The sequence below is a fragment of the Colossoma macropomum genome, unplaced genomic scaffold (assembly GCF_904425465.1).
Source record: "Colossoma macropomum unplaced genomic scaffold, Colossoma_macropomum, whole genome shotgun sequence".
Lineage (NCBI taxonomy): Eukaryota > Metazoa > Chordata > Actinopteri > Characiformes > Serrasalmidae > Colossoma > Colossoma macropomum.
Genome location: NW_023494785.1, coordinates 16854874 through 16879851, shown reverse-complemented (window position 1 = coordinate 16879851; position 24978 = coordinate 16854874). Strand labels below are relative to the sequence as shown.

General features: G+C 39.1%; 1 protein-coding gene across 5 annotated transcripts in view; it reads left to right on the top strand.

The window, feature by feature from the left end:
* The window catches only part of ncalda (neurocalcin delta a), a 45396-nt gene extending 25793 nt beyond the window's left edge, over positions 1-19603 (top strand). For 4 of the 5 annotated variants that reach the window (XM_036585138.1, XM_036585103.1, XM_036585112.1 and 1 more), the window contains 3 exons: positions 11617-12014; positions 14861-14966; positions 15971-16137. In XM_036585138.1, the coding sequence (XP_036441031.1) occupies positions 11637-12014; positions 14861-14966; positions 15971-16068 (582 nt within the window). In that variant the 5' untranslated portion in view covers positions 11617-11636 and the 3' untranslated portion in view covers positions 16069-16137. Of the gene's footprint in view, positions 1-11616; positions 12015-14860; positions 14967-15970 lie in introns of all 5 variants that reach the window. The other variant, XM_036585122.1, reaches the window with a different exon arrangement.
* The last annotated feature ends 5375 nt before the right edge of the window (positions 19604-24978 follow it).

The following is a 24978-nucleotide window of genomic DNA, read 5'->3' as shown; positions in this document are numbered from 1 at the left end:
TGGCCCACTTAGAGAAGGTCAGGGGCCAGTGAGGCCTGTCTCATCATGGGGTCTCAAGCCTATCCTTCACTGTGAGTCTGGCAGAGTCTATGGTGGGGTTTGCCAGCTGTGCAAGATTGACTGAGATCTTGAGAACAGTGGTGCTGTTTGTAGACCTTGTAAAAAGTGGGTTTTTGTGATAAGCCTGAATAAAAATGAAGGATGTGGTATTATAAAATTAATTGTGAACATCTTACTCATTGTGGTATTCTAAGTCATTATGGCAGTAGTGTCATGTGGACAGAGACGTTTTTTAGTTATGTGGCAGACATTTCAAAATCAGTGTATAAATTAATAAAATTAAAGTGTGTGTGTTTGTGAGAGAGAGACATCTGAAATCTTTTCTGATTACATCTCCCTGCCGTGGGCTTAGGATTTAAGTCCAGTCTTAGATGTGAGACAAGGCTAGGCATACTAAGAACCTATTTTTGTTCATGCTGCGCACTCGGCCTCCTCAGGGCTGCGTGTCAGAATGTCCACCAGACAGCAAGCCGGACACAGCTGCTTCTCTTTTGTAATGCCTTAATGGAGCAGAGCGAGAGGGCGTGTGGGAAAGAGAAGAACCAACAGAGAGAGAAAAGCACTTTAGACATGTAACATAATTCATTGTACAATACTGTGGAAAAAGTCAGAGACCAATCTTTGTATATATTTTTTATTTCCAGTTTAATTGGCCGTTTAGAACAAGTTATTCTTTTTTAGGAGATATTTCTGAGGAGGTTAGCTATAAAATAATCCACTTGCATAAGGAAAGTCAAAGGAAATAAGTAAAAAAAAACCAGGAGATTCCAAAACTGAAGTTGGAGAAAAAAATGAAAAGATACACAGAAAATGGGACTCCTAACAATCATGTGAGGTCTGGTACACCACCACAACTGTCACTATCAAATAAACAGATAAGCCGTGACTGAGAAAAGAGAAAAGACAAAAAGCAAAATCAAACAAAGAAGCTGCTGGTGTTCTAAGAACAATGGAGTGACCGCCCCAGAGGGGTTTGGGACAGAAGTGTGGATCATGAGAAGCAGGAAATGCAACCAAATTGTGAGACTGAACTTTGGAGACGTGGAAAAATGTCTCGGCAGATTTCTTTAAAAAAACTGAAAGCAAGTCTTCTGAAAAGAATGGAAGCTCTAATAAAGGCGAAAAGTGAACATACTAAGTATTGCTTGGATTGGTACTATATTTAGTTGCTGAATCTTCTGTATAATTTGCTGTTAAATACATATTTTCAGCATTTTTTCTGACACTGAAAAATGAATTGCATGTACTCAATGACTAATTCAGTGGTGTGATCAGAGTATAGCTTCAGGTGTCCATGTATGGTACTTTTTAATGTGTTACTCCTGCCCTCCTTACAGCCCTGTTACTGTTAATGAAAAACAGTTGAAATGCTAAAGAGCTTTTGCTGCCTGCTATTTGCTGTCTGCTGCTGAGCTCCAGCTGCTATCAAACTCCTATTTGTGAGGGTCATTTTGTGTGCTGTTGAACTGTGTTCACATTTAAACCAGGGACAAATTATTATTTGTCTTTTAAAACAAATTACTATGAACACACTGCTGCTAAAATCAATGGACTTCCATTCATAAACTTGACGTTTTTAATCTAACAGCCATGAGGCATGCATTGCAGCACAGGATCTGCCTTGCCTTCTGGCACGTTTTGTAAAAGGGTTTTGAAGTGTTTGTTTTTTATTTTTTTATTTGTATTTATTTTTTTTTCTGCCTGTGATGTTGTGGTAGGTGATAAGTAAGCGTTCACTATGCAGGCTGTAAAAACATGTTTCTTCTATGAGAACAATAATGCATCTACTCATTTTGAATTACAAATCTAGCATGAAATATACTAATGTGTGTAATCTGCAAATGCCTGAGGTGTTTTTTTTGTTGTTTTTTTTTTCTTTTTTTTTTTCTTTAAAGCAAAGCTGTGTGAATCAAAGCAATGCTCTCAGCTTTTTCCAAAAACACCTATTCCGTGGAATTTCCTCAGGCATCAGATAGGGTTATGCCATTAAAGCAGCAGCAGAGCTTTCCGTTTTCTTGAGACTTCAGTGCCAGTGATTTGGCGCTATTCTTTGTCAAGCACCATCCATTCTTATATCTGGAATAAGAATGAAAAGAAAGCCTGAACAGTTTGAAAGGCTGGATAACACTGTCTAGGCATGGGGTTGCTATCACAATGGGCTGTCACTGTTCTCCTGGGTCATGTCACCCCCAGCTGATGTATAAACTGCAATATTGGAAATGCAGAATAACGCTGTGCTGTGGTTTAAATGAGGTGGTGTAACGGAGTGTGCTGGAGCAAGTCAGGGTGCCCTGAAGAAAATGGAATGAACTACTTCAAGGAAAAAAAAGTTTATTTTCCTGTAAACTTTCATTCTGTACGCTGGTGTAGCAGATATTTACCAGTCCGTCGGCTGTATGTGTTTGTGAGTACACATAACTGTAACCTATTTTGCCATTGGTTAATGCAACATAGTGATTGTAATGCTGAAAAATGAAATGGGTAGTAATCTCTTTCACCATTTCTTAAAGTGTCACTTGTTGTTCTCAATTTAGATGTATGTGGATTGCAAATATTTTTAGGAATCATACAAAATATCCTTTGTTGAAGTCTCTAATGTTGAGTAGCAAATGGGCAGTGATTCTGTTTTGAGTGGACTTACATTACTTATCATGTCCACTGTAATGATGGAGGTCCAGGGAGTAGCACAGCATATTTTTCTGAGAGAAGAGTGAAGCTGTTGAGTGTTATCAGCTTTAGGCCTCTCTGTTAGAAGCTATTCACTAAAGGCTTAATCTGTTTAATCTTTTTCAGCATTAACTAATTATCACTCAGATCAAGGGCCTGTTTTTGAAGTGCTGTTGCCATGCTGCTGTCATGCATTGCTATAGTGGCCAATGATGATGTAGAAAAGGGACCAAGACTTTCCACTAGTATCCTCTTTCAGCACCACATTCCTCATGATATGGTCTATTATTAATCTAGTAATGACCATTGCATAGCCCACAGTTAAGTTAAATGTTAACATGGGATGTGAGTTTTTCCCTTGTTATTTTTTGAATCAGGACATCTTCCACTGCTTTCTATGTTTTACTGTTTTTTTTTACTGCAGCTTCCACTTGTGCAGCTTACACAAATTTATGAGGCTCACAGTATATCACTGAACCACTCTGGCCTTAAGCTTAAGTGGTTTTGAAAGGAGTGAAGTGTCTTTTCCATAACAAAATGTGCTTTAAGTGAGTGTTCATAGAATTCCAGAGAGTATTGTGTTACGCTCTCAGACACTTCACACATGTGCACAACACCTCACCCAACAGTAATGCACAGAATGATGTTGCTTTTAAATGATCCATTTAAGAAAATATGTATGCTAATTTCTTCCAGCATTTCAGGCTGTTTTAGAGACTAAAACTGCTGGTGTAAATAACATGTACATGATATAAATGTAAATAATAAACATTTAGTAATTTAAAATCTGTATGAAGATACAAAATTACAATGACAAAGATACAATGAAACTGAAATAATGTTTATTATAATGTTTTTCTTTCAGGAGTACAAATAAATCCCATAGGTTACAAAATCTAAGAAAGGCAACTTGTTCATCATATATTTATGTCAGCCTAAGTGCATTGATTCCATCAGTGAAATCTGTACATATATCAACAAGCTTGTTTGTCAATAAATGACAGATTTATTGTTTATCACTAGGCTACATAACATTTTCAACTTGGCATTCTAGAATAGTATAGTCTTCTCTGAGAAGTCTGACTGTTCCACAACTGTTTATCTTAGCTAATTAACTGGCTTTTGCCCAGTGTGAACTCCCTGCCTTGCAGCACAGTCTCAAATAAGTTATGAAGCCCAGAGAGTTACCAAGAAACCTTCTCATCTGCCTTCATAAAACCCAGTGCATGCTGGGACTTATAACTGCTGGTTCATAAAGGCTTGCCATGGATAAAACAAATCTGTTAGTCTGTAATTTGACTAATGAACCATATGATGCCGCAGCCAGGGCCGGATGTGTTGGGGGAAAACAAGTTATTTAATAATCTCCAATTCCCCACAGCTCTGTAAGGACATAAGTAGATGCTGGAAGAGCAGAGCAGATGAAGGGAACTGCCCTAGAGCCTGTTCTCCCCTGTCAGTGACCACCTTTGCATGCACATTCACAGTGTGACCAAGATATAATGAAATAGTTTTTTTGATAATGAGCCATGTGAATGCTATACTTTATGACATGTTATTATGTGGTTAGGTTTATGATTACATTGACCATAGGAACATGAACTGCTTATGCACTATTGCTTTATAGTATACTTACATTGGACCGACAAGTTAATTGAACGAGTGAATAGAGAGAATATTCTAGAGTCTAGTCCCACAGTAATCCAACACGTTGGTGTTTGTTTGGTCGGTGTGCTCTTGCCTTTATTCTTACTTTTGCACACACGCATAAGACTAAGCTGTGCATATTGTAATAATGTGTTTATTAAAAGGGCAGTGTGTGTATATATAAATGTAAATTGTGTTGAATGTTGCATGTTAAATTCCTAATACTTGCTAATGTATATGGTAAATAAACATGATTCTGATTTGGATTAATCATATTTATTTGTTTATGTGAAAAAGGAGGATGCTTATGCTTGGTTTAAGTCACTCTGAAAGAGAAAAAAACCCTTTTTCTGATTATCATGCACTGTCAACAGATTGATAGCTTGCCTTCGGCATGGAAAATGTTGAGAAGCAGGATGTCAAACTGGCTATTCTGGAGAAAGCACTGTATTGCCATTGAGTGTTTTTTTATTTATTTTTTGCTGGATTGATGAATGCATTATAACATTTAATGGAGAAAGAGACGCACTGCTCCTCTGGTAGGGTGATGTACAATAGCTTGTTGCTTTAGTGCAGGTAACTGTAATTGCATTAATCTGAGCGTGAAAACTGATGGTTTTGCTGTGCTGTTTGTGGCATGAAAGTCAGAAATTACTCTTTGGAACAGCATTAGTCCTTATTAGCCACATCTTTCTTCACGACACAGATCCAGTATTCAGTATTGCAGTATTCAGCCTGCCGAGAGGCAAGCTTGTAATCTCTCATCGATTTATTGTTTTCTCTGTGCTAACGAATGTGGCGCAGAGTGTCTGTTTCCATAGCAACATGGCAAAAGGTCAGAGAGATTCATTATTGTAGACAAAGACAGCGTTGCAGACTTTGAGCTAATTAAACACCAGTCTCTTGCAGGTTTAACAGAGGCTGGACTGACACAGGAGGGTTAATGCTTTATATTTAACACAGATCTATGCACATGACACCTTTTAGTTTTAAACTAGTGTAGCAGTAGTAATAATCATAATCATAAAACCTATGATCACTCCTACAATTGTAATGATCATCATAATTTATTTACGTGGTACATTTTGTACATTGGGAAGATGAGGCTGAAGCTTGAAGGACTCAGCCAAAACTGTAAAATCTTGATCTTAAGGTCTGTAAGCAATGCTTCAGTAGCATATACCATTGCCCCAAGATATATTAAAAAAGTCTGTAGGGTATGACATGGAACAGTGGTTTGCTTGAACATATAATTCAGTTCTCTGTCAGTTGCATTTGTTTACCTATTTGTTTGTTTATGCTTCTTTTGAAAATGTTTTATCTGTACAGACCAATTTCATCAATGGTACATTTGCTGTTAGCTACCAAACAAGGATAAGCTTCCCAAATGTATTACAGCACAGCACTGTAAAAAGGTATGGATCAAGTATCTTTTGAGCACCCAGTTTAGTTGATCTTCACCCTGTGATGCTTTTAGGAAACTGAAGCTACTAGCAGCTCACAGAGTCAAACATTTAGAATCAAACATTAGAATCAAACATTTTTGCTGGTGCCGAAAGAGTAATGGAGCCAGTGATTGGTTGAGGCGTTTGCCATTCCCCAGTCTTTTGACTGTGATACTGAAACTAAATGTGCAGTTCATTTTAGCATGTGGTAAAAGCTTGCATAACGCTGACCCTTGATGTGTTACTCCCCCTTTACACTCTCTCACTCTCCTTTTTCTGTCCATGAGTCACACACTGAGGTGCTCTCTCCCTTACCCGTCTTGTTCGAAAAGACTCCGGAAGAGCCATGAAATCTTCAGAATAGATTTCCATGGCAACTGCTTAACGGGCTACGTGGTTACCTTTCCTTATGAAGAGACTTGTAGCGACGGGAGGAGGACTACAGAGCAGGGTCTATTCATACTCCTGAAGCTTCCCAGAGACAGGAGGCCACTGTTCTCATTCATATTTCTGTGTTGCGTGCCCCATCTGAATAATGTATTTACCCAGCATTAGCATCACTATGGTACGAAGACAAGTGCCATTTGAGAGAGAGGCTTCCAAAAATAGACCACTAGACAAAAAATGTGCCATATATACCTGTTAACATGCAGATTTTTTATTTGTGCTTTGGCCAATTTGCAAGGGTTTTGTCATCTCTGCTTTAGAGGTTTTTACCCCCTTCATTTAAGGGTTTTTGTCGTGTCTGCTTAACTAGTTTTGCCATTTTTTTTGAATGTTGCTTTTGGCTACGTGTCTCCTTGTTGCTAAGCAACAACTGTGTTGTTACTGTTAGATGTGCTTGTAAGCTATGGTTTTGACATGGACAAGCTGAAATTTTAACTATGACTGTTAACTAGCAAACATGGTGCTGCTAGCAAGACTTCAAAAAAGCTGTTTTTAGTTTGTTGTGATTTCGGCCCATGAAGTACTGCAACTACTAATCCCTCCCCCATTACAGCTGTCAGTAAAGGTCCGCCTAACTATTGATCTGATTAGTCAGCAATACTCATGACGTAGGCTACTGACGCATCTCTCTCATGGAAAATTACCAAAAAAGTACCATGCTCCATGAAAAACACATACAGTGTGAAGGCTTTTCTAGTTTTTCCCTATTTTTTAACTGTTTTGTGGAGGAATTAGAAGCAGCATGCATATTCATTTTCAAATTTTAAGGGGTCCTTAAATTTGAAGGGCTGTGTTCTGGTTTTACAATAAGGGCCACTGTTGCACAGTTTTTGGTGTTCTCATGCTTGTTTCTTATAAATGCACTTTATTGTATAGTGCAGACTGTGTTTCTTACTGCATTAGAGCATCATACTTACATGCCACAGAAATGAGTGGACACACATTTCCTTGCAGGTAGGCAGCAGCACTTAGCACCAGTTATTTTTTTCTTCAGCAAGACTAAGGATGTAGGAGTATAACCTGTAACATTCATGCTGAGCAGTAGAAACACTGGAAAGTAAAAAATGCCCCTATGACTGCAGCTATAGGGGAGTCTGGGGATGTATGCGTCTGTGTATCTTGTGGATGCAGACAAGCAGTAGTTAATGTGATGTAGTATAGTATGTAATAACACTAGTACTGTGTGTATTCTTCTGTATATCTGGAAGAAGTAATAATTTATTTCAATCACCCAAGACGTGACTCTGTGCGTAGGTATACACTGCACACCATCTATAAACTGTAGAAGTCACAGAAGCTTGTAGTTTAATTTATTTTTATTATATACTATATTGTTATCCGATTTATATTATTCTCGTCTTTTATTATGGTTGCGCCTTGCTTTAGCAATTCATTTATTTTTGCCACCACTCAAACTCTTATTACTTCTTTGCCCGATAGCCACTGAAATGCATGTACTCACTCAGGGCACATCTCCCAGCTTTAATCCATAGCCATACTTACCCACGCTCCTCTATTTGTCGTTTTTTCATCCCTTGTTCCTCCCATAGAGTCCCATTAATTTTCGCCACCACCCAAACTCTATTACTTCTTTGCCGGACAGTTACAAAAATGCATGTACTCATTCAGGACAGGTCCCCAAGCTCTAATCCACAGCTGCACTGACCTGCACTCATCTATTTGTCATTTTTTCATCCCTCGTTCCTCCCCTGGAGTCCCATTTATTTTCTTTCGCAACAAAGCCCTAATCAGTCTCTTTCTCAACAGCCACCAAAGTACATGTAATCTTTCAGATCAGGTCTCCAAGCTCTAATCCACAGCCATACTGACCCAGACTCCTCTATGAGTACTTCTTTTCATCCCTCATTCCTCCTATAGAATTCCATAGTAACCGCGGCACAACCATACCGCGTTTCCTTTAGGAAATGCACTTTTCCAGTTATTATTTTTATTATGCTGCTTTCTTTGCCGCGTAACTCGTCCCGCGGTTTTCGAGATATCAACACCGTTCCAACTCCAGATAGTCCGGTCTGATTGTGTGATGCGTGCTTATATACAGCTTTTTGATCAGATGCACGGATTCCATGCAGCAAGGGAATTTTGCGGAATTCTTTCCCATAGAGAATGAATGGGGTGAACATTTGAATGCCAATCTAAGGTACTTCTGCTTGCCCGAACGACCCCATTTTTCATACACTATCGCAGGGCAGGCCCACAAGCATGAATTCACTGTCGTTCTGACCCGCACTCATCCATTAGTCGTTTTATTCCATCCTTCGTCTCTCCCATAGACTTACAATGAGCGGACTGTTGGCAGCATGCCAGACATGATGTCACAATGGGCCCTTAACTCACACACCCATACAAACTCACGCACGGAGCCCAGTGTCTCACATGCTCACAGCCTAATGCTCAGCAGTGTCAGCACACATAATGATTTTTTTAACGTGGAACTGCTTTTAAGGTGGAATTGCAGTTAGCTAGCACAAGAACTAATCCACCGCCATACTGACCCACACTCCTCTTTGGGTCATTTTTTCATCCCACATTCCTCTTATTTAGTCCCATTCATTTTCGCCACCACTCAAACTCTATTACTTCCTTGCCCGACAGTCAGCAAAATGCATTTATTCATTCAGGGCAGGTCCCCAAGCTCTAATCCACAGCCGTCCTGACCCGCACTCCTCTATTTGTCATTTTTTCATCCCTCGTTCAGCCCTTAGAGTCTCACTCAGGGCACCGCTCCAAGCTCTTATCCACAGCCATACTGACCTGGACTACCCTATTTGTCGTTTTTTCATCCCTCGTTCAGCCCTTAGAGTCTCACTCAGGGCACCGCTCCAAGCTCTTATCCACAGCCATACTGACCTGGACTACCCTATTTGTCGTTTTTTCATCCCTCATTCAGCCCTTAGAGTCTCACTCAGGGCACCGCTCCAAGCTCTTATCCACAGCCATACTGACCTGGACTACCCTATTTGTCGTTTTTTCATCCCTCGTTCCGCCCTTAGAGTCCCATTCATTGTCGCCACCACTCAAACTCTATTTCTTCTTTACCTGACGGCAAACAAACTACATGTACTCACTCAGGGCAGGTCCCCAAGCTCCAATCCAAAGTCATTCTGACCTGCTCTCCTCTTTCTGTCGTTTTATTATCCCTCGTTCCTCCCACTGAGTCTCATTCATTTTCGCCACCACCCAAACTCTCTTACTTCTTTGCCCGACAGCCACCGAAATGCATGTACTCACTCAGGACAGGTCCCCAAGCTCTAATCCACAGCCATACTGACCCGCACTCCTCTATTTGTCATTTTTTTATCCCTCGTTCCTCGTACAGACTTCCACAGTAAGCGCTGCGCAACCATTCCGCGTTTCCTTTAGGAAATGCACTTTTCTAGTTATTTTTTATTATTTCTTTTTTTACATTGAAATTTAATTTCCGTTGAAGAAAAGAAAGAAAAAGCATACAGACAATGGTCTTCAGTAAAATATGCATCTCATTAATGACAATCATGACCCACCTGAGACGGGATAGTCACGTTTCTCATTGTAGATGCAGATGTGACGTAGCAGCTGATCCACTACAGAACATCCAGCCCAAGACAAACCGAAGAGTCTATGCTTCACCAAAGTCTGCCATTATTTGCAAAGCTGCCAGGCAGTTATTTCCAGCCTTACAGGACCAGGCCCCTATCTCTTTAAATTGGGAGAGACCTAAAAATTTGAAACTCAAGGCCAAATTATTTCAAAAACAAATTCGATAAAATCTGACAAAAACCTTATAAATGGTTTGTAGCATTTGGCTCAGTACTACATATACAACCTGAAAACACTGTAAATAGTTTTTTGAGTTGTTCTGGCTATTGCACTTACAGCGCAGATCTCCACAACAAGGGGGGTCTTTCCCTGCTTGCGTTACCAGCAAGCTGATTGACTCTTTTTACTGAAGGGCGGGACTTTCTTCATGAACAGACGTCATGTTGAGTGTTACGAGCTTTCCCATTCATATTTCAACCAGTGATCGTTCTCTTCCTTTGTAAAGTCTCTGGCCTCACTCTTGTAGATGTTGCCCCCCCAGAGGCTCTGTGCAAAGAGGCAAGCAATAATGTGTCTGCTGTTTTGTTGAAGGTGCTTTATTGAGCAATAAAATCTGCATAAGACATCTGTGTTCTGTAATGTGAGTGTGCTCTTCCTGCAGAAGTTCCTTTATAGTAGGATTTTATTTGGCAGTGTTGCTGGAACATTGCTGGGCTGTGGTGAAGACTGTATCAAGGAGAATACATAAGTGCAAATTATTCCTTTTTCGACTTCAAAAAAATAATTTTGGAGCATAGAAATGAACCTCCATCAAAAGATTAGTCCTAGAAGTTGGTTGTATTTATTATGTCTCATGATCCAAGTATTCCCAGTCATGTCTTGACTCTGTGGTAGCCTGTCCATTGTTGTGAGAACACCAGCAGTTTTTTTGTTTGATAAGTGTGTCTTGTTCTTGTGAAGCTTCTCAAGTGAGCTTGAGTTGTTATCTTGCTAAGGAATCTTCCCAGTCAAACATTTTCTAGAGTATATTGCATGATGTATTAAGTAATTGTCAGCGTTCATGATATCTTCAATTAAAAAAAAAAAAACAAACAAAAACCTCCAGATGTTATACTTTCCAAAACTTGTACTGATCCTCTGCCATGCCTAACTGATGGTGGTAGACATGGTTTTAAAAATCCCTCATTGATGGCATACACACTGCTTTCGGTTTCTTCCAGAGATCTCAGATTTAGACTCCTTGGTCCATAAAACCTTACTCCTCTCCTTCGGTGTCCATTGTTTGCGTTCTAGTGCACATTTTCTTTTCTCAGCAATGGCTTTTTGACACCTACGCGTCCTTTCAGACCCTCAATATTTAGTGTTGGAGGCTTCTGTCAATTTTTTTTTTTTTTTCTGGTACTGAAGAATTAATTACGTATACTTAAAGGCTGAGTTGATTTGAAACTGAATAAACAGAAGTATGTTCTCTGACTTTTGTACAGTTCCATGCATATTGACAAGAGCTGCATTCTGAGGAAATGCAAAAACCAAAGGCAACGGGTGATGAATAGGTTAGAAAACAAACATGAATAACCATTTCTGGAAATCTTTACTTTTTTTATTTTTAACCATGATCTTTCATGTTCATTTGAAGTCTTATTGCTCTAAAGATTTCCTAGAATTTGAAATACAGGAGCAGTATTGTGAGGGTAAATCTTATAAATATTTTGTGGCATTTGTTGTAAATTGTAGTATTGAGAGTGATGTAAATGAAGACTGTTCTCATAGAATACCCGACCTAAGTCTCTGTTTCTCTCTGGTCTTTCCACAGCTGTAACGTGAAACTTGAGCATGGGGAAGCAGAACAGCAAGCTGCGGCCGGAGGTGATGCAGGATCTGCTGGAGAGCACGGACTTCACCGAGCATGAAATCCAGGAGTGGTACAAGGGCTTCCTGCGGGACTGCCCCAGCGGCCACCTTTCCATGGAGGAGTTCAAGAAGATCTATGGCAACTTCTTCCCCTACGGAGACGCCTCCAAGTTTGCTGAACATGTATTCCGCACCTTTGATGCTAATGGTGATGGCACAATAGACTTTCGGGAGTTTATAATTGCGCTCAGCGTCACATCCCGAGGAAAGCTGGAGCAGAAACTGAAATGGGCATTTAGCATGTATGACTTGGATGGGAATGGATACATCAGCAAAGCAGAGATGCTGGAAATCGTACAGGTATAAATTTAAAGCCAGGTTTGCAAAATTATTTTTCAAATATCCATATGTGCATATAAAGTACAGACAAATTATTGATAAGCGGCAAATTATACTGTTATGAAATAGTCCACTTTGGGTAGAATTGGTGGTACGGTTCTGTAATGAATATGCTACTGACAAAGTAAAAGGCAATTACTAGCTCTGTACAGAAGCCTTGACGAATGTAAAATCAGTGAAAAAAGTCTTCAGATTTTTTTTGAGCAAGAAAAATCCCTGCAAGTGTTGTGGAATTTTAACACTGGCAGATTAAGCACTGGCAACAGCAGAGGTGCCAGACTGCTGGGACATTCCGCAACTGAAGAAAGATCAGTCTTATGTCCCTCTCAAACAAAAAGGCTTTTCTTCAGACTGCAGTCTCTCGCAGGTCTATTTCTGTCTGTTAGTGGAGTCTGGCCTGATTGTGCTTCTCCTGGTTCTTCATTAAATGCTGGAGAATTTTAGCAGCGAGTGGCTGCTCAGATTTTGAGACTTTACTCAAATCAAACAGGGCCTGTGTGAGACTCTGTGTGTATGAGTTGTGAAGAGAATTGTAATCAGATAAAGATGAATTACATAAGCCCTTTCTTTTTCTGTTCAGTGTAAGGCAGCATTTGATATTAGGACATGAATATCTATGAGCAGCAGTAAGTGGTTCCTCTAGTAAGGGCTGAATATTTTTCACATTTTTTTCCACAGTTTTGGAGGTAGCGTATACGGAGGTAGGATACAGTTTCCTCATAGATGTTGGTCAGTTAACATCAATAATTCTGTTCCATTCAAATCTTTTTTTCAGAATTTTTGTTTTTTAGACTTACTAGCCTAAGTGATGTGGCGGATGGTTGTGCACTGATTTATGTGAAATTTTGTTGCCATGCACACACTGTACACAGACAAATGTCACCATGGGAAAAACAAGGCAAGAAGTCAGTGTCACTTGCCAGAACTGAAAAAGGATGCTGTAATAACTGGATTGTCATTAGAGAGATTGCAGTTTTTTGTGTCCCTTTTCATATGTTCTAGAGTCACAGTACAACGATTGAGGCATGAAAATGCATTAGCAAAGATTAACACATTATGCATTCTGTCAGCTCATCACAGAACACAACCTGACTGTTCCCTCTCTCTCTCTCTCTCTCTCTCGCTCTCTTTCTCTCTCTCTCTCTCTCTGTCTGTCTGTCTGTCTGTCTGTCTGTCTGTCTCTCTGCGTGTTTATGCGAAGAATATATCAGTGAAAAAATGGATAAATTGCTGTTGTTTCTGATAATTTTAATGTTTGAAATGTACTATATACTATACTATATCAGTGAATTTATACAGTTTAGAAGCTGTAAATGTAAAGGTTACTGTTTCTGGAGGTTGACTCCTGTGGATTAACTAAGATGAGCTGTGCAGCTGTACGTAGTATTGCTCAGGAATGCAGTGTTCAGCTGATTGTCTGTATTGCACCATTCCTTACAACGTTCACCTCTCAGACTATTTCCTCTTGGCCATCTCCAAACACTGGAGCTGGTGAAATGTGCTGAGCGTTGACTATAATTTATCAATTATTTTGATTATTAATTAAGTAATCTGAGCTTTAAAAATATGCCACACAAAAATGGTCTTACCTGAGCATTAACAAACCATGCATATCCTTTCCAAAAAAACTATACAGAAAAGATTGTGCATAAATCTGTGTGTCCATCAGGTTTACTGTAAGAGAGAGCATTTAAAACAGACATTATCGTCATGCGGCTTGCCACTGTTGTCCCTCATCCTGTCAGTCCATAGCTGTGAAGAACCTCTGAAAAGTCTGTGTTTGTGTGTTCCCCTTCATATGGTAACGAGAGAGAGGAGAGAGAGAAATGTAATAAAAAAGCAGAAGAGATACTTCTGCTATAGAAAAAGATTGTGGCTCCAATCGATCTCTCTGAGGGGAAACTTGTCTGTATGCATCACTCAGGACCATCGCATCTCTCACTACTGCTGCATGAAGGTGCGAGGGTGTTAGCATTCCTTCCTGTCCTCCTGTATTAGTGTTCTTTGCAGCTCTGCTGTCCGTACTTTGCCTAACCGTGTCGCAGCACTGTGACGCAAGCTGCGTTTGCACTCTGCTGCTGCCCGACAGCCAAGCTCCTCACATATGCCTACTGCCAAGAGTCTTATTCACACCCTCAGTATTATTTTAGCTCTTTGAAGCTGTCCAAGAGGTGTGTTTTATCCATTGAGGGGAATGATTTCTTGCTTATTTCAGTGATATAAATATGCATGCAAGGATGTTAGCTACAGTTTTCTGGATGATTGTTTCACCTTGGCGGTAATGCTATGCTATGCTTTAAATATAAGTCTGTCATTTTCTTTTTGCAAATTCAATAATTCCAGAGACATGATGAAGCAAGATTTAGTGTCTTCTTTCTTTGCATGAACACAAGCAATTAAACTTCACTCGGTTCCATACTAAAATTGTGTCTGACATCATTAGCAAACTGGTTTATCAAAACCAGTGTAATGCCTTTAATTATCAAGACTGTGCTGTCATGACTGAGTTTATTAGCGCTACAGTGGTTTCGGTCAAACTGCTTAAGCATCCATGATCTACACAGCAATGTTTGAGGTTTTATTTTGTTTTGGGTAACTGGATGCAGTGCAGAAAGCTAAATCATTTTAACCTTTTCCATGTAAGACATGTCATGCCAATTCAATCAAGACCTGTCATTCCAGTTCTACAGTAAACCAAACCATGATCAGAATTAGACCTGATGATGACAAAAGCTACTTATTTATTCACTGAATCCATTGACAGACAGACGAATGGATAATCATGATGTTTGTTCAATCCTATACAGGCTATTTATAAAATGGTGTCTTCAGTAATGAAGATGCCGGAGGATGAGTCCACACCAGAGAAAAGAACAGAGAAGATCTTTAGGCAGATGGATACCAACCGAGATGGTAAGAGCTACACGTTGGTCCTCTTATTAATGCCTACGCCCCCCTGCCAGCCCCCGCTAAAAAGGGTTCTTTAGTAAAGGCAGTGCGTGTGTGTGTGTATGTACGTATGTACGTATGTATGTATGTATGTATGTATATACATATATAAAACCATTTTTGCTAAGCGTGTAGGCTGTTCTGTTTTGGATACTGTTTATTTTAATACAGTATTTTGAGACTCTGCTTTTCGCTTTTGCATTTTTCCAGCATATCTTTGTGCAGCAGTTTTATGTTGCATGTGACATGTCCTTGTATTTACTGACTCTAATTGCTTTTTAGAAAGGCAATATAAAACAAAAACCCTTGAAATGGACGAGTGGGTTGGAGACTACATTAGCAGACCCACTTAATATTAGCTTATGCACAGGAAGGGAGAGTAGAGATGGAATGGTGGAATAACTGGAGAGTAGAGTGACTCCATGGCCAATGAACTGTGCTGCCTTTCCAGTACTCATGATCAGTCACGAGAGAGACAAGAGTGTATCAGTGCGCTTCTATGTCTCTCAGTGTAAGTCTGTGTGAGTGTGAGCGAATGTAAATTGTTTATATGACTGATCTACTTGACGTATATACAGTGTCCACATTTAGAAGAATATAGAGCTTACATTTTCATTTGACTTTTAGAAAGCAACATGTCAGTTACTGCCATCTGCTGACCCCTACAGCACAGTGCAGTTTTTTAGAGGGCATAATGGGCCTTCTGAACTTTAATATATTTTTCCACTTGCCTTTTTAAAGCTGAAGTTGATTTCTTGTATTCCAGCTTCTTATTTGAATATTCCATCCCACCTTAGATGGTGAAGTAGCTATACACTGGTAACTGGATGCCAGAATGTAATTGCTGCACCATTTAAAGTGCAACAGAAAATGTGTATAAAAACCAACTTCAGCCTTGTTTCTCTAAATTAAACCAGCAGGATATGATGATATTTTGTTGATAATTTTTCTGTGCTCTTGTTGTTTAGGTAAATTGTCCCTGGAGGAATTCATTAAGGGGGCGAAGAGTGACCCGTCTATTGTGCGTCTGCTGCAGTGTGACCCCAGCAGTGCAGGACAGTTCTGAGACCAGCCTGCCCCTCTTTCTCCTCCTCCATTTTATTTATTTATGGGTTTTATTTCCGTTTTGATGCACAGTAACTCTCCGCTCCAACACAGGGACAATGAGTGCCAATTCATAAGGGTCTGTGTCCCATCAGAGTGAGCTTGACCAGATATAGGACTCCCCCTACATACACACAAACTCTTTCCCCTTTTTTCCCTCTCTCTCTCTCTCTCTCTCTCTCTCTCTCTCTCTCTCTCTCTCTCTCTCTCACACACTCACACACACACACACACACACACACACACACACACACACACACACACACACACACACTCACTCTCACACTCTCTCTCTCACACACACTCACACACAATATATGTGGATCTCTGTGGGGATTTCCCTCTGATCTGGATTGAGGTCCAGTGTGAGGCAGAGTGATGATAATGAGAGCATTTCTCTGTGCTGTGAACTGCTGCTGAAACTGCCTGATAGGAGCACATTGTATGCTTCTTATCATGTTCTGTTCATGCAGAGTCTAGCCTTTTTCTTGAGGGTGGAGATATTTTGGTCAAATAAAATCTGAACAGTGAAACGTATCGTATCATTGACGCATATCGTAGAGTTTCGCAAGTGAAGCGAAGCGCTGTGGTAGAAGACCTTGAGGGGCCTACTTTAAGAACCCTACTTTTTGGCTTGAGTCTGTTGGGAAATGTGTTGTCCAACATTACAGTTACAACTAGACGTTGGTATGGCCATAAATTCTTACCCTTGATTTTTGACCAGCAAGGATTTAAAAAAAAGCTGAACTTGCCTCACCAGATGCCTCTTACCAGAAATATGATTCTAACATTTCAAACAGTTTCTGCACTAGCACCACACAGGCAGATGTGGTTAGTTGTGTAGTTTTTTAGGTCAAATAGTATTTGTAAAATCATAGGCTACCACACCACTTTAACATGTCCCTGAAACATGGGAACTCATGGGAAGACTAATCCAGTACATATATTGCTATCAAGAGTGTTTTTTTTTTGTTTTTGTTTTTTTGTTTTTTAGTTGTTTTTGTTTTTGTTTTTTTGTTTTTGTTTCTTTTTTTTTGGTTGGTTTCTTGGGGTTTTTTTTTTTTGGGAGGGGAGGGGGTGCCCAACTTAACTTACTGTTGACTGGCTTGAGATGATAGACTTGGACCATGGAGAAATGGACCATGGCTTTGGTTTCTTAACAGACCCTTAGTAATTTGGTTTTGGTTTTTAGTTCCTGAAATTCCCAGTAATGACTGTTCAAGTAAGCTGTCAGGTGAGGATTGTACCAGTATATTAAGATAACTCCTGTCCATTTTGTGTGCCTATTTCAGCATTTCAGCTGCTGCTCCAAATGGAGAACTGGTGATTTTGCTGGTCAATCAGATTGTCTTAAACTGTCCATCATGTCTGTTGAACCAGTCACATAAAGACACCCTACAGGTGTCCTCCTGGAATGCAGCAATGTCAGTGTTGTGTTCTCCTTGGACATGAAGCATGAAGTTAGTGAAAGAATAAAATAGACAGGAACTATTTCAAGAGACTGATGTAATTTTTACCTGACCAAATTTCTTCTGTCATTCAAGGCAATTGAATGCTTAACCAAGTATTAGAGAAGAAATGATGCATCGACTAATTTTTATTCCAGGGAGCTTACTTGCCCTTTTAACTATTAGCATATCAGTGTTACTAATCCTGAAACCTGTTAGTCAGCACCTGAATCGTACATTATGTACGACACTACACATTTTAGACTGATCCTAAAAAGCCATATTATCGCGTGTTGGAAACAAAATTTTCTCTCAGAAGTTGTGTTGTCTGAAGGAAGTGAAATGAAGAATTGTGGGATTTTCCTGTGGTTTGCGTAGGCCTGTATAGGTTTTTTTTTCTCCTTTTTTCTTTTTCAAATCATGAAACACCAGACACGCATGCAAAACTGTTATCAAAATGCTATTTTAAGATGCAACATCTGCTCATTTTTGGTGGCTTTAGTGGAGCATGTTAAATAAATTTGAACTGTGTATGGAAGAGAAACTATTTGTGTTATATGTATGCATGCATGTTTGTGTGTGTATGTGTGTGGCTCTGGTGCCCTGGTACTGTTTGCTCACACTGCTGTCAGTGGTCTATTACATTGTCGCAGAAGGCATGTGAATGCCAAAACTGCAATATTTATGATGGAAGAGGTGAAATATTCAAAATGTGGACATTATTCAAGTTACTGATCTGCCACACACAAACATGCACACACGCAGAATTAAGTGTTTCTATGGATGACTGTTTTTTACATCCGCATATTGCTTCTTCTTTTATTTTTATTATTTTAATAGTGCTATATTTGCAGAAATAGCTGCCTGCAGTGCTGAAGCGTAATGTAGAATTAGCCCTGTAGCCTGTTGATCTTGGAAGAGCATCTAGAACAACTCATCAAAGCCAAGTTTCCTGAAAGCATTATAGTGTTAAGATCATCTTATCACTTAGAGAGAACGAGTAAGGCTCGCTCTGCCATCTGACGATGATCTTTGTGTTAAGTTTTTGCAAAACTCGTCCGCGCTAGGATTGAATAGATGTTTATATACATATTTCCACCTGGTTCAGAGATGTCAGCAACATTTATTTACATATCCAACATGTATATGATGTTATCTTCGATGTCTCTGCATGTGGGATCTGATCTCATCTTTCTGACATTGACCACAGTAGTTTACCATTAAGTAAATAAGCATAAGATGGTAACTTAGCTAAACGGAAAAAAATGGGTTTAAAAAAAGAACAGGAAAAGCAAGGGCAGTTTTAACATTAGAGCTTGCTGTCAACCCCCAACTATGATGGGGCCTTGATTGTCCCTCCAAAACCCTTTATTCCATTCTCTATACTTGAACACTCCAAGTGCACTTGATGCCATTGATCAACAGCTGGCTAAGTCCACTTGCTGTACTCAGGTAGGAAGAATGGAACTTGCCAGTAGTAATGCTCATTTATCCACCAGTTCACTCCATCCTCCATCACCTCCTGCTCTGCTTTCAGTAAGCATGCTAAGCACATGGAGCTCCAGAATCCTTCTGTTGCTGCTGCTGTTGTACGTTTTGAATGCCACTGCAAATTGTTGAATGCCTCAATGCAGTGAATTCAGTACTGCGATACTGTTAATTGGACAAATCTGAATGTTTGTTTTTTTTTCTTTCTAATAAACTGCTGTTTGTAAAGTTGAAAAAAAATGTTTAAATAAGATCACAACTACTGCAATGATAATTCCATGTTTTATGCATATGTTATTTTTTATTTTTTCCTTCTTTTTAGGCATTGGACATAACATTTCTGTATCACATAATTATATCATGTGGTCAGGTGCCAAATATACAGAAACAGTATTGTATAAATTTATACTGTACAATTGTTATTTGTCGAACAAAAAGTTTGTAATTGTTGCATTTTTGTAGATTTTGTATGGTAACCTGTATTTTGTGACTATGTCAATTTGAGGTATAGAAATCTGTTTTGGTTATCCTATAAAGCAAAGATTAAATCTGGAAAATGGCTTTTCTGTGTCCTGTATTTGTAATATAAGTGTACAACAGTGCAACAATCAGGTTTTGTGCCTTTCAAGTAATGCCAGTGTTGACCACAAGATGTCACAATATCTGCACAACGAGTATAAAAGTTGAGTTCAAATGACACAATGGTTACTCCATAAAGATCTTAAGCTTTCAGAAGGCGCATTATGAAATTGCATAGAGTTGAGTGTAATTCCTAATCCACAGATAATTCAACAGAACTATCACTGAATAGATAATAAATCTCTTAAATCAGTGACTCAGATTTCATCTTGAAAATCACACTCGCATAATGTTCTGAAACGGTTCCATCATGGTGACAGATATGCTCACCGCAACTTCAAATCAGACATTCTTAAGATCAGCAAATCTGCATAATCCACATGAACGCAATACTGACTCTATGTGACTATATTTCCCAATTTAAGCCAACTTAATTCTCTTTAGCAGGACTATATCCCCCCAACAGATAGCATGTCTGCTTTTCTACCAAGCTTCCAGTGTTCAAAGTGATTCACATGAGTGCTGAAGCCAGGGGGCCCCACCCTGCTCTTGGAGAGTCAAAGCCATGCACAGTTAACTTCCAGCGTCTTTCAGAGTCCCCATTTACCCAATCAAGGCCTTTATAGTATCAGCGTCTACTTTTTTTGTCTTATGCACTTTCACAGCCCTTTAATCATGGCTCAAGTACCCCATCCAACAATGTGTGCATTTAATCTGTATAAACTAAATATTATTAAAGATTTAGATGAATACTGATACTATGAGAAAAAAAATTGAATTGAAAGAGTCAACAATTTTATCAGGAAAAAAGCTGAAGCAGCATACTGCTACAAAGATGGAAATGTTGCATGTAGTCCTACTGGGGCATGTTCTATTGTGTCAAAAAGATAAATTTCTAAATAGAAAAAAAAACTGATAGTTAGGACATGTGAAGTGATTGTTTACATGTTTACATATCCTGTAAGAATAATATAAATGTGTCACACGCACACATTTTCTAAGCCACTTATCCTCCTGGGCTGCGGGGTATAAATGTGTTGGTACAATCTTACTAAAATATCAAAAAGTGTAACATTTTGCTTATTTCCTGACTTTGTTTTGAAGAGTTCAGACATCATCTTTTTCAGGCATATGCTCAAAGTATATTGCTCTGGTCATGTGGCCATTTACACCACCCACCTAAGACAACCTTTAATACAATTTATAGTTTACCATTCAGTAGAAAAACTGTTAACAACTATTTTAGAGCTGTACAAACACAAAACAATATTTCAGTCATGGCTGTGACTGATGGTATTAGATAGGTTAAACAGATCCAGTAGTTAGAGGCATTACTGTGGCAGTGATACACTTGAAATCAATAGCTTACTTTGTTTGCAATTTTGTTCTTAACCAGAAGATTTTTTTAAATCAGGTAGTAGTTTTTATTTTAAAATTAGATTAATTCGATTTTAATTTTAAATTAGATTCTGTATAATATTTGTACTTGTACTCTCCTGACATTCTCTCCACACTCACTGACCTACAAGTACCCAGAGTTGAGAATTGCTCCGTTAGATTGCAGGTTGAAACAGGATAGTACTTCAAGATCTCCAGAAACATTTAGGTACTTGGTCTGGGACTATAGGGTCACAAGTGTGATCTGGAAATTTCACTGCATCACTGTAAATACCATGTTCAAACTATGTTGATGCAGAGCCAGATGTAGCCTGTAATTTCCTTTCACATATATTGCTAATAAATGTTGAGGTTTCCCTTAAAAGACAGAGTGAAGACAAGTCACTGAGAATCAGCAGTAGATTTTCTTATAGTCCTAGGCATAAGTTTGAGCCCCCTGGTTTTGTTGTGAAAATAAATGAACACGTTCTCTATGGGGAACAAACTTAAACATGACATTTTTCTGCAAATTTTGGTCACCTTTTCTATTTATTTGCTCAACAATTGGAAAAAAAAAAATTAAATATATAATGTGCCATAACTCTTGCACAGGCAACAATACGTAAAATTCAGCAAACACACTGTAATTGTGCAGAGGTTTGCTCTCTGTAGAGGATGTGTTACCTTACTTTCAATTAGAAAATTAACAAAACGTGTCACTTGACCAGGAGCCCTCAAACTTTTGCAAATGACTGTATATTGCTTAACATACTCTGACACAAATCTGTCAGCCCTGCTCTGATTACTGCATCAGTAGGTCCTTCTCTAAACACCAGAGACACCATACACACCCACAGACATCACACACCTGGATAGTGTCTGAAGTTAAAGACAATAAACAAGCCGGGCTGGTTCTCATGCTGTGAAAAATCATGACGTCATGTGATTCATCATGGTTCAGTGGGCTTAATCCACAATGGCTGCATTTTTTCCCACCAAAATAACCACTGAGTAGTCATCAAACTGAGAGTGCAAGCAGCCTAACCTGTTCAGTGGAAATGAAAGATTTGCATGAAATGAAACAGTTGCATTTAAAATGTTGTTTCTACATATCTAATAGACCATTTATTTGTTTGTAAGGATGTTCAACTGTCCCGAGGTAAGATGAGCAGAACAAACACATCTCCTCTTAAGTCTTACTGTGAGAGAGAGCTTTCGACTGACAGGTAAAGTGATTGGAAAGCAGGTGAAGTGCCTGTGCTACCCACATGTGCGTTAGTGTGCGCTCACAAACACACACACACACACATACCACTCTCACGTTCGCCGCGCTGCAGCCGTTACCTGTCTAACAGGTAGAAGCAGAAGCGGTTCTCCAGCTCCAAGCACAAGCAAGTTCCCTCTGCAGCCTCTAAACAGCCACACCTCTTTTTAACTGTCCCATGAACGATAGTGAACTGAGAGGGGAAAAAGTGACATTTGCAGTTGACAGTTGGTGAACAGCCTTGACCTCAAGGCAATGAGCCAGTACTCTCATTTCTAGCCATGTCCAATCCCGCAAAGCACTTCTGGATGCAGTGTGTCCCAGCTTGTCTGCTGATATTTGATTCCCTAGAAGAAAATGGCTTTGTATTTGAAAGATGCTTCTCTTTCCCCAGAACAAGAGCGCTGATTCCAGTTCAATGAAGCAAGAAGTTCTGATGAAAAAAAAAAAAGAAAACAACATGCCACCACTGCCTGTCTGGAAAAGACACACATCTAAATATATTTTTCTCTCAGAAAACAACTGTCTTCTTGCACTTATGGCTGCAAAGACAATAATTATAGAGAAAATAATAATAATACTATTATATTCAATTAATTTGTTCTACCATTAACCGTTTATTGCAGTGGTCACTAACCCTGCTCCTGGAGATCTACCTTCCTGCATACTTTAGCTTCAACCCTAATTTACCACACCTGATCAATCTAATGATTGTCTTTAGAGGTCCTAGTTTAGCTGAATGAGATGTGTTAAATTTAGGTTGAAGGTGAAACCTGCAGGAAGATAGATCTCCAGGAGGAGGATTAGTGACCACTGCTTTATTGCATGGCCTTGCCGTATGGCAACAATATATATTTTTTTTATCTGACTACGATATAAATATTTCTTTTCCTGTGAGAAACTGAAGGCTTTCTACCTAACATGGCATACTTTATCAGGCCCATTCTTACAATAAAATAAAAGCACTACCCCCAGAAAAAAAATCCAATGTATTTCTGTTAAATACAGAAGAAAAATAATAAACCTTTTTGGTGTTTTATAATTCAAGTAGTAAAGGATTAATGCAGGAATAAATTCCTAATCTTATGACTATCTATGAAAGATTATCTGCTGCGTGTCTGGATGTGAGTAAACGGCCAAACATTCAGAGCATGAACGAGTATAGATCAATACAAATTTAAGGAGGCCCAGCATAAAAAAATCAGATACACTGATCACTTCAAACAGTTTAGATGCTGGTAATGCACTTAAAACAATATGTGAACAGTTACAAATCTACTGAAAATCTTTTTTTTTTCTCTTTAGTATTTCAGAGCAGTAAAAACAATGATGCTCCTGTTCTTACAATGTTCATTGTTTGGATCTGAAGTGCTGTATCTGAATGATTTTGGACAATAGAGATTATTTTTATCTTTTTAATCTTTTTCACTGCCTATTCCCACAACTGCTGAAGGCTGCTGATGAGTTTCATTTCATCACACCACTCTTGTTGAGGCCTGACAAATTCATGACTAAGCTCTTATGCACCATGACTTCCCTGATGGGTCAAAGTGCCTGCTGTGGTGCTCTGGATTCCTGTCAAAGCTGACACTGATCTGTGGCCGGTTTTAACTTAGAAATAAATGACAAAGCACTGAAATGCAGAGGCAACCCTAGAACAGTTAGGAATAAATCTACTAAAACTACCTGGTCCAGTCAACACAATGCACAGTTAAGCTGAAATTATATTGTAACTGTATACCCAGCAAGGTTTAGCTGCAGTTATGTAACAACAGGAATTCTATCAGGCAAACTCTGATCTGTTACTGACAAAGTTTTAACAATAAATAATAAATAATAAAATACCACCTGAATAAGTAGATGGAAAAATCACATGGGTCTGCATTTAGTTTGGGCGAATTTCGATGACTGAAGTCATCTCTTTAGTCATTCTAATGCTTTGCTAACTAAAACACATCATGCTTTTCTGCTGTTTTTGATCAATCATTTTGATCAAAAGGTACGGAGCCCTGCTGTTGACATTCTGTATAAATAAAAATACTGCGTGACCACGACTTACTAAGGTGAGGGAATGAGATAATTAAGTTGTGGCCACAACTCAGTAAGGCGTGGGAAAGAGATCCTAATGCGTGGCCACGACTTAGTAAGGCATGGGAATTAGATAATTAAGCCTTGACCACAGCTTAATAAGGCATGATCTCGTTCCCATGCCTTACTAAGTCGTGGCCACGCATTAATATGGTGTGGCCATTAATAATTTTATTTATACTGGATGTCAGCAGCAGGGCTCTGTACAAAAGATATATGCTCAAACATGCTCAATAATATGAAATATGCTCAAATAATCACACAAAAATGACCTGTCGCAGAGACCAGAGCTTTCAGCCCTTTTCTCTTTAAACCCAGCACCATCTTTGTGGATGAAACCAGCTGCTTTACTCATCTACACAGCAAAAAATGCAAACTTACCAGGTCATAAACCTTCAGCTCAGTTTACTCAGCACAGCTAAAGTTAATCACAGATCTCAGAGCTTCAGTTATTAGAGTGTCAGTCATTAAGCCATGACTTAATATAAAACAGCAGCATAAAGACATGAAGGTTTTGGCTGTGATTTTGAGCTCTCTAAGCTGTAAATGAGGAGGCGGGTCTTATTGTGAAGGGCCATCCTACACCGCTGAATCACAGCGTGACAAAGATTTTACTGTTGCTCCTAAA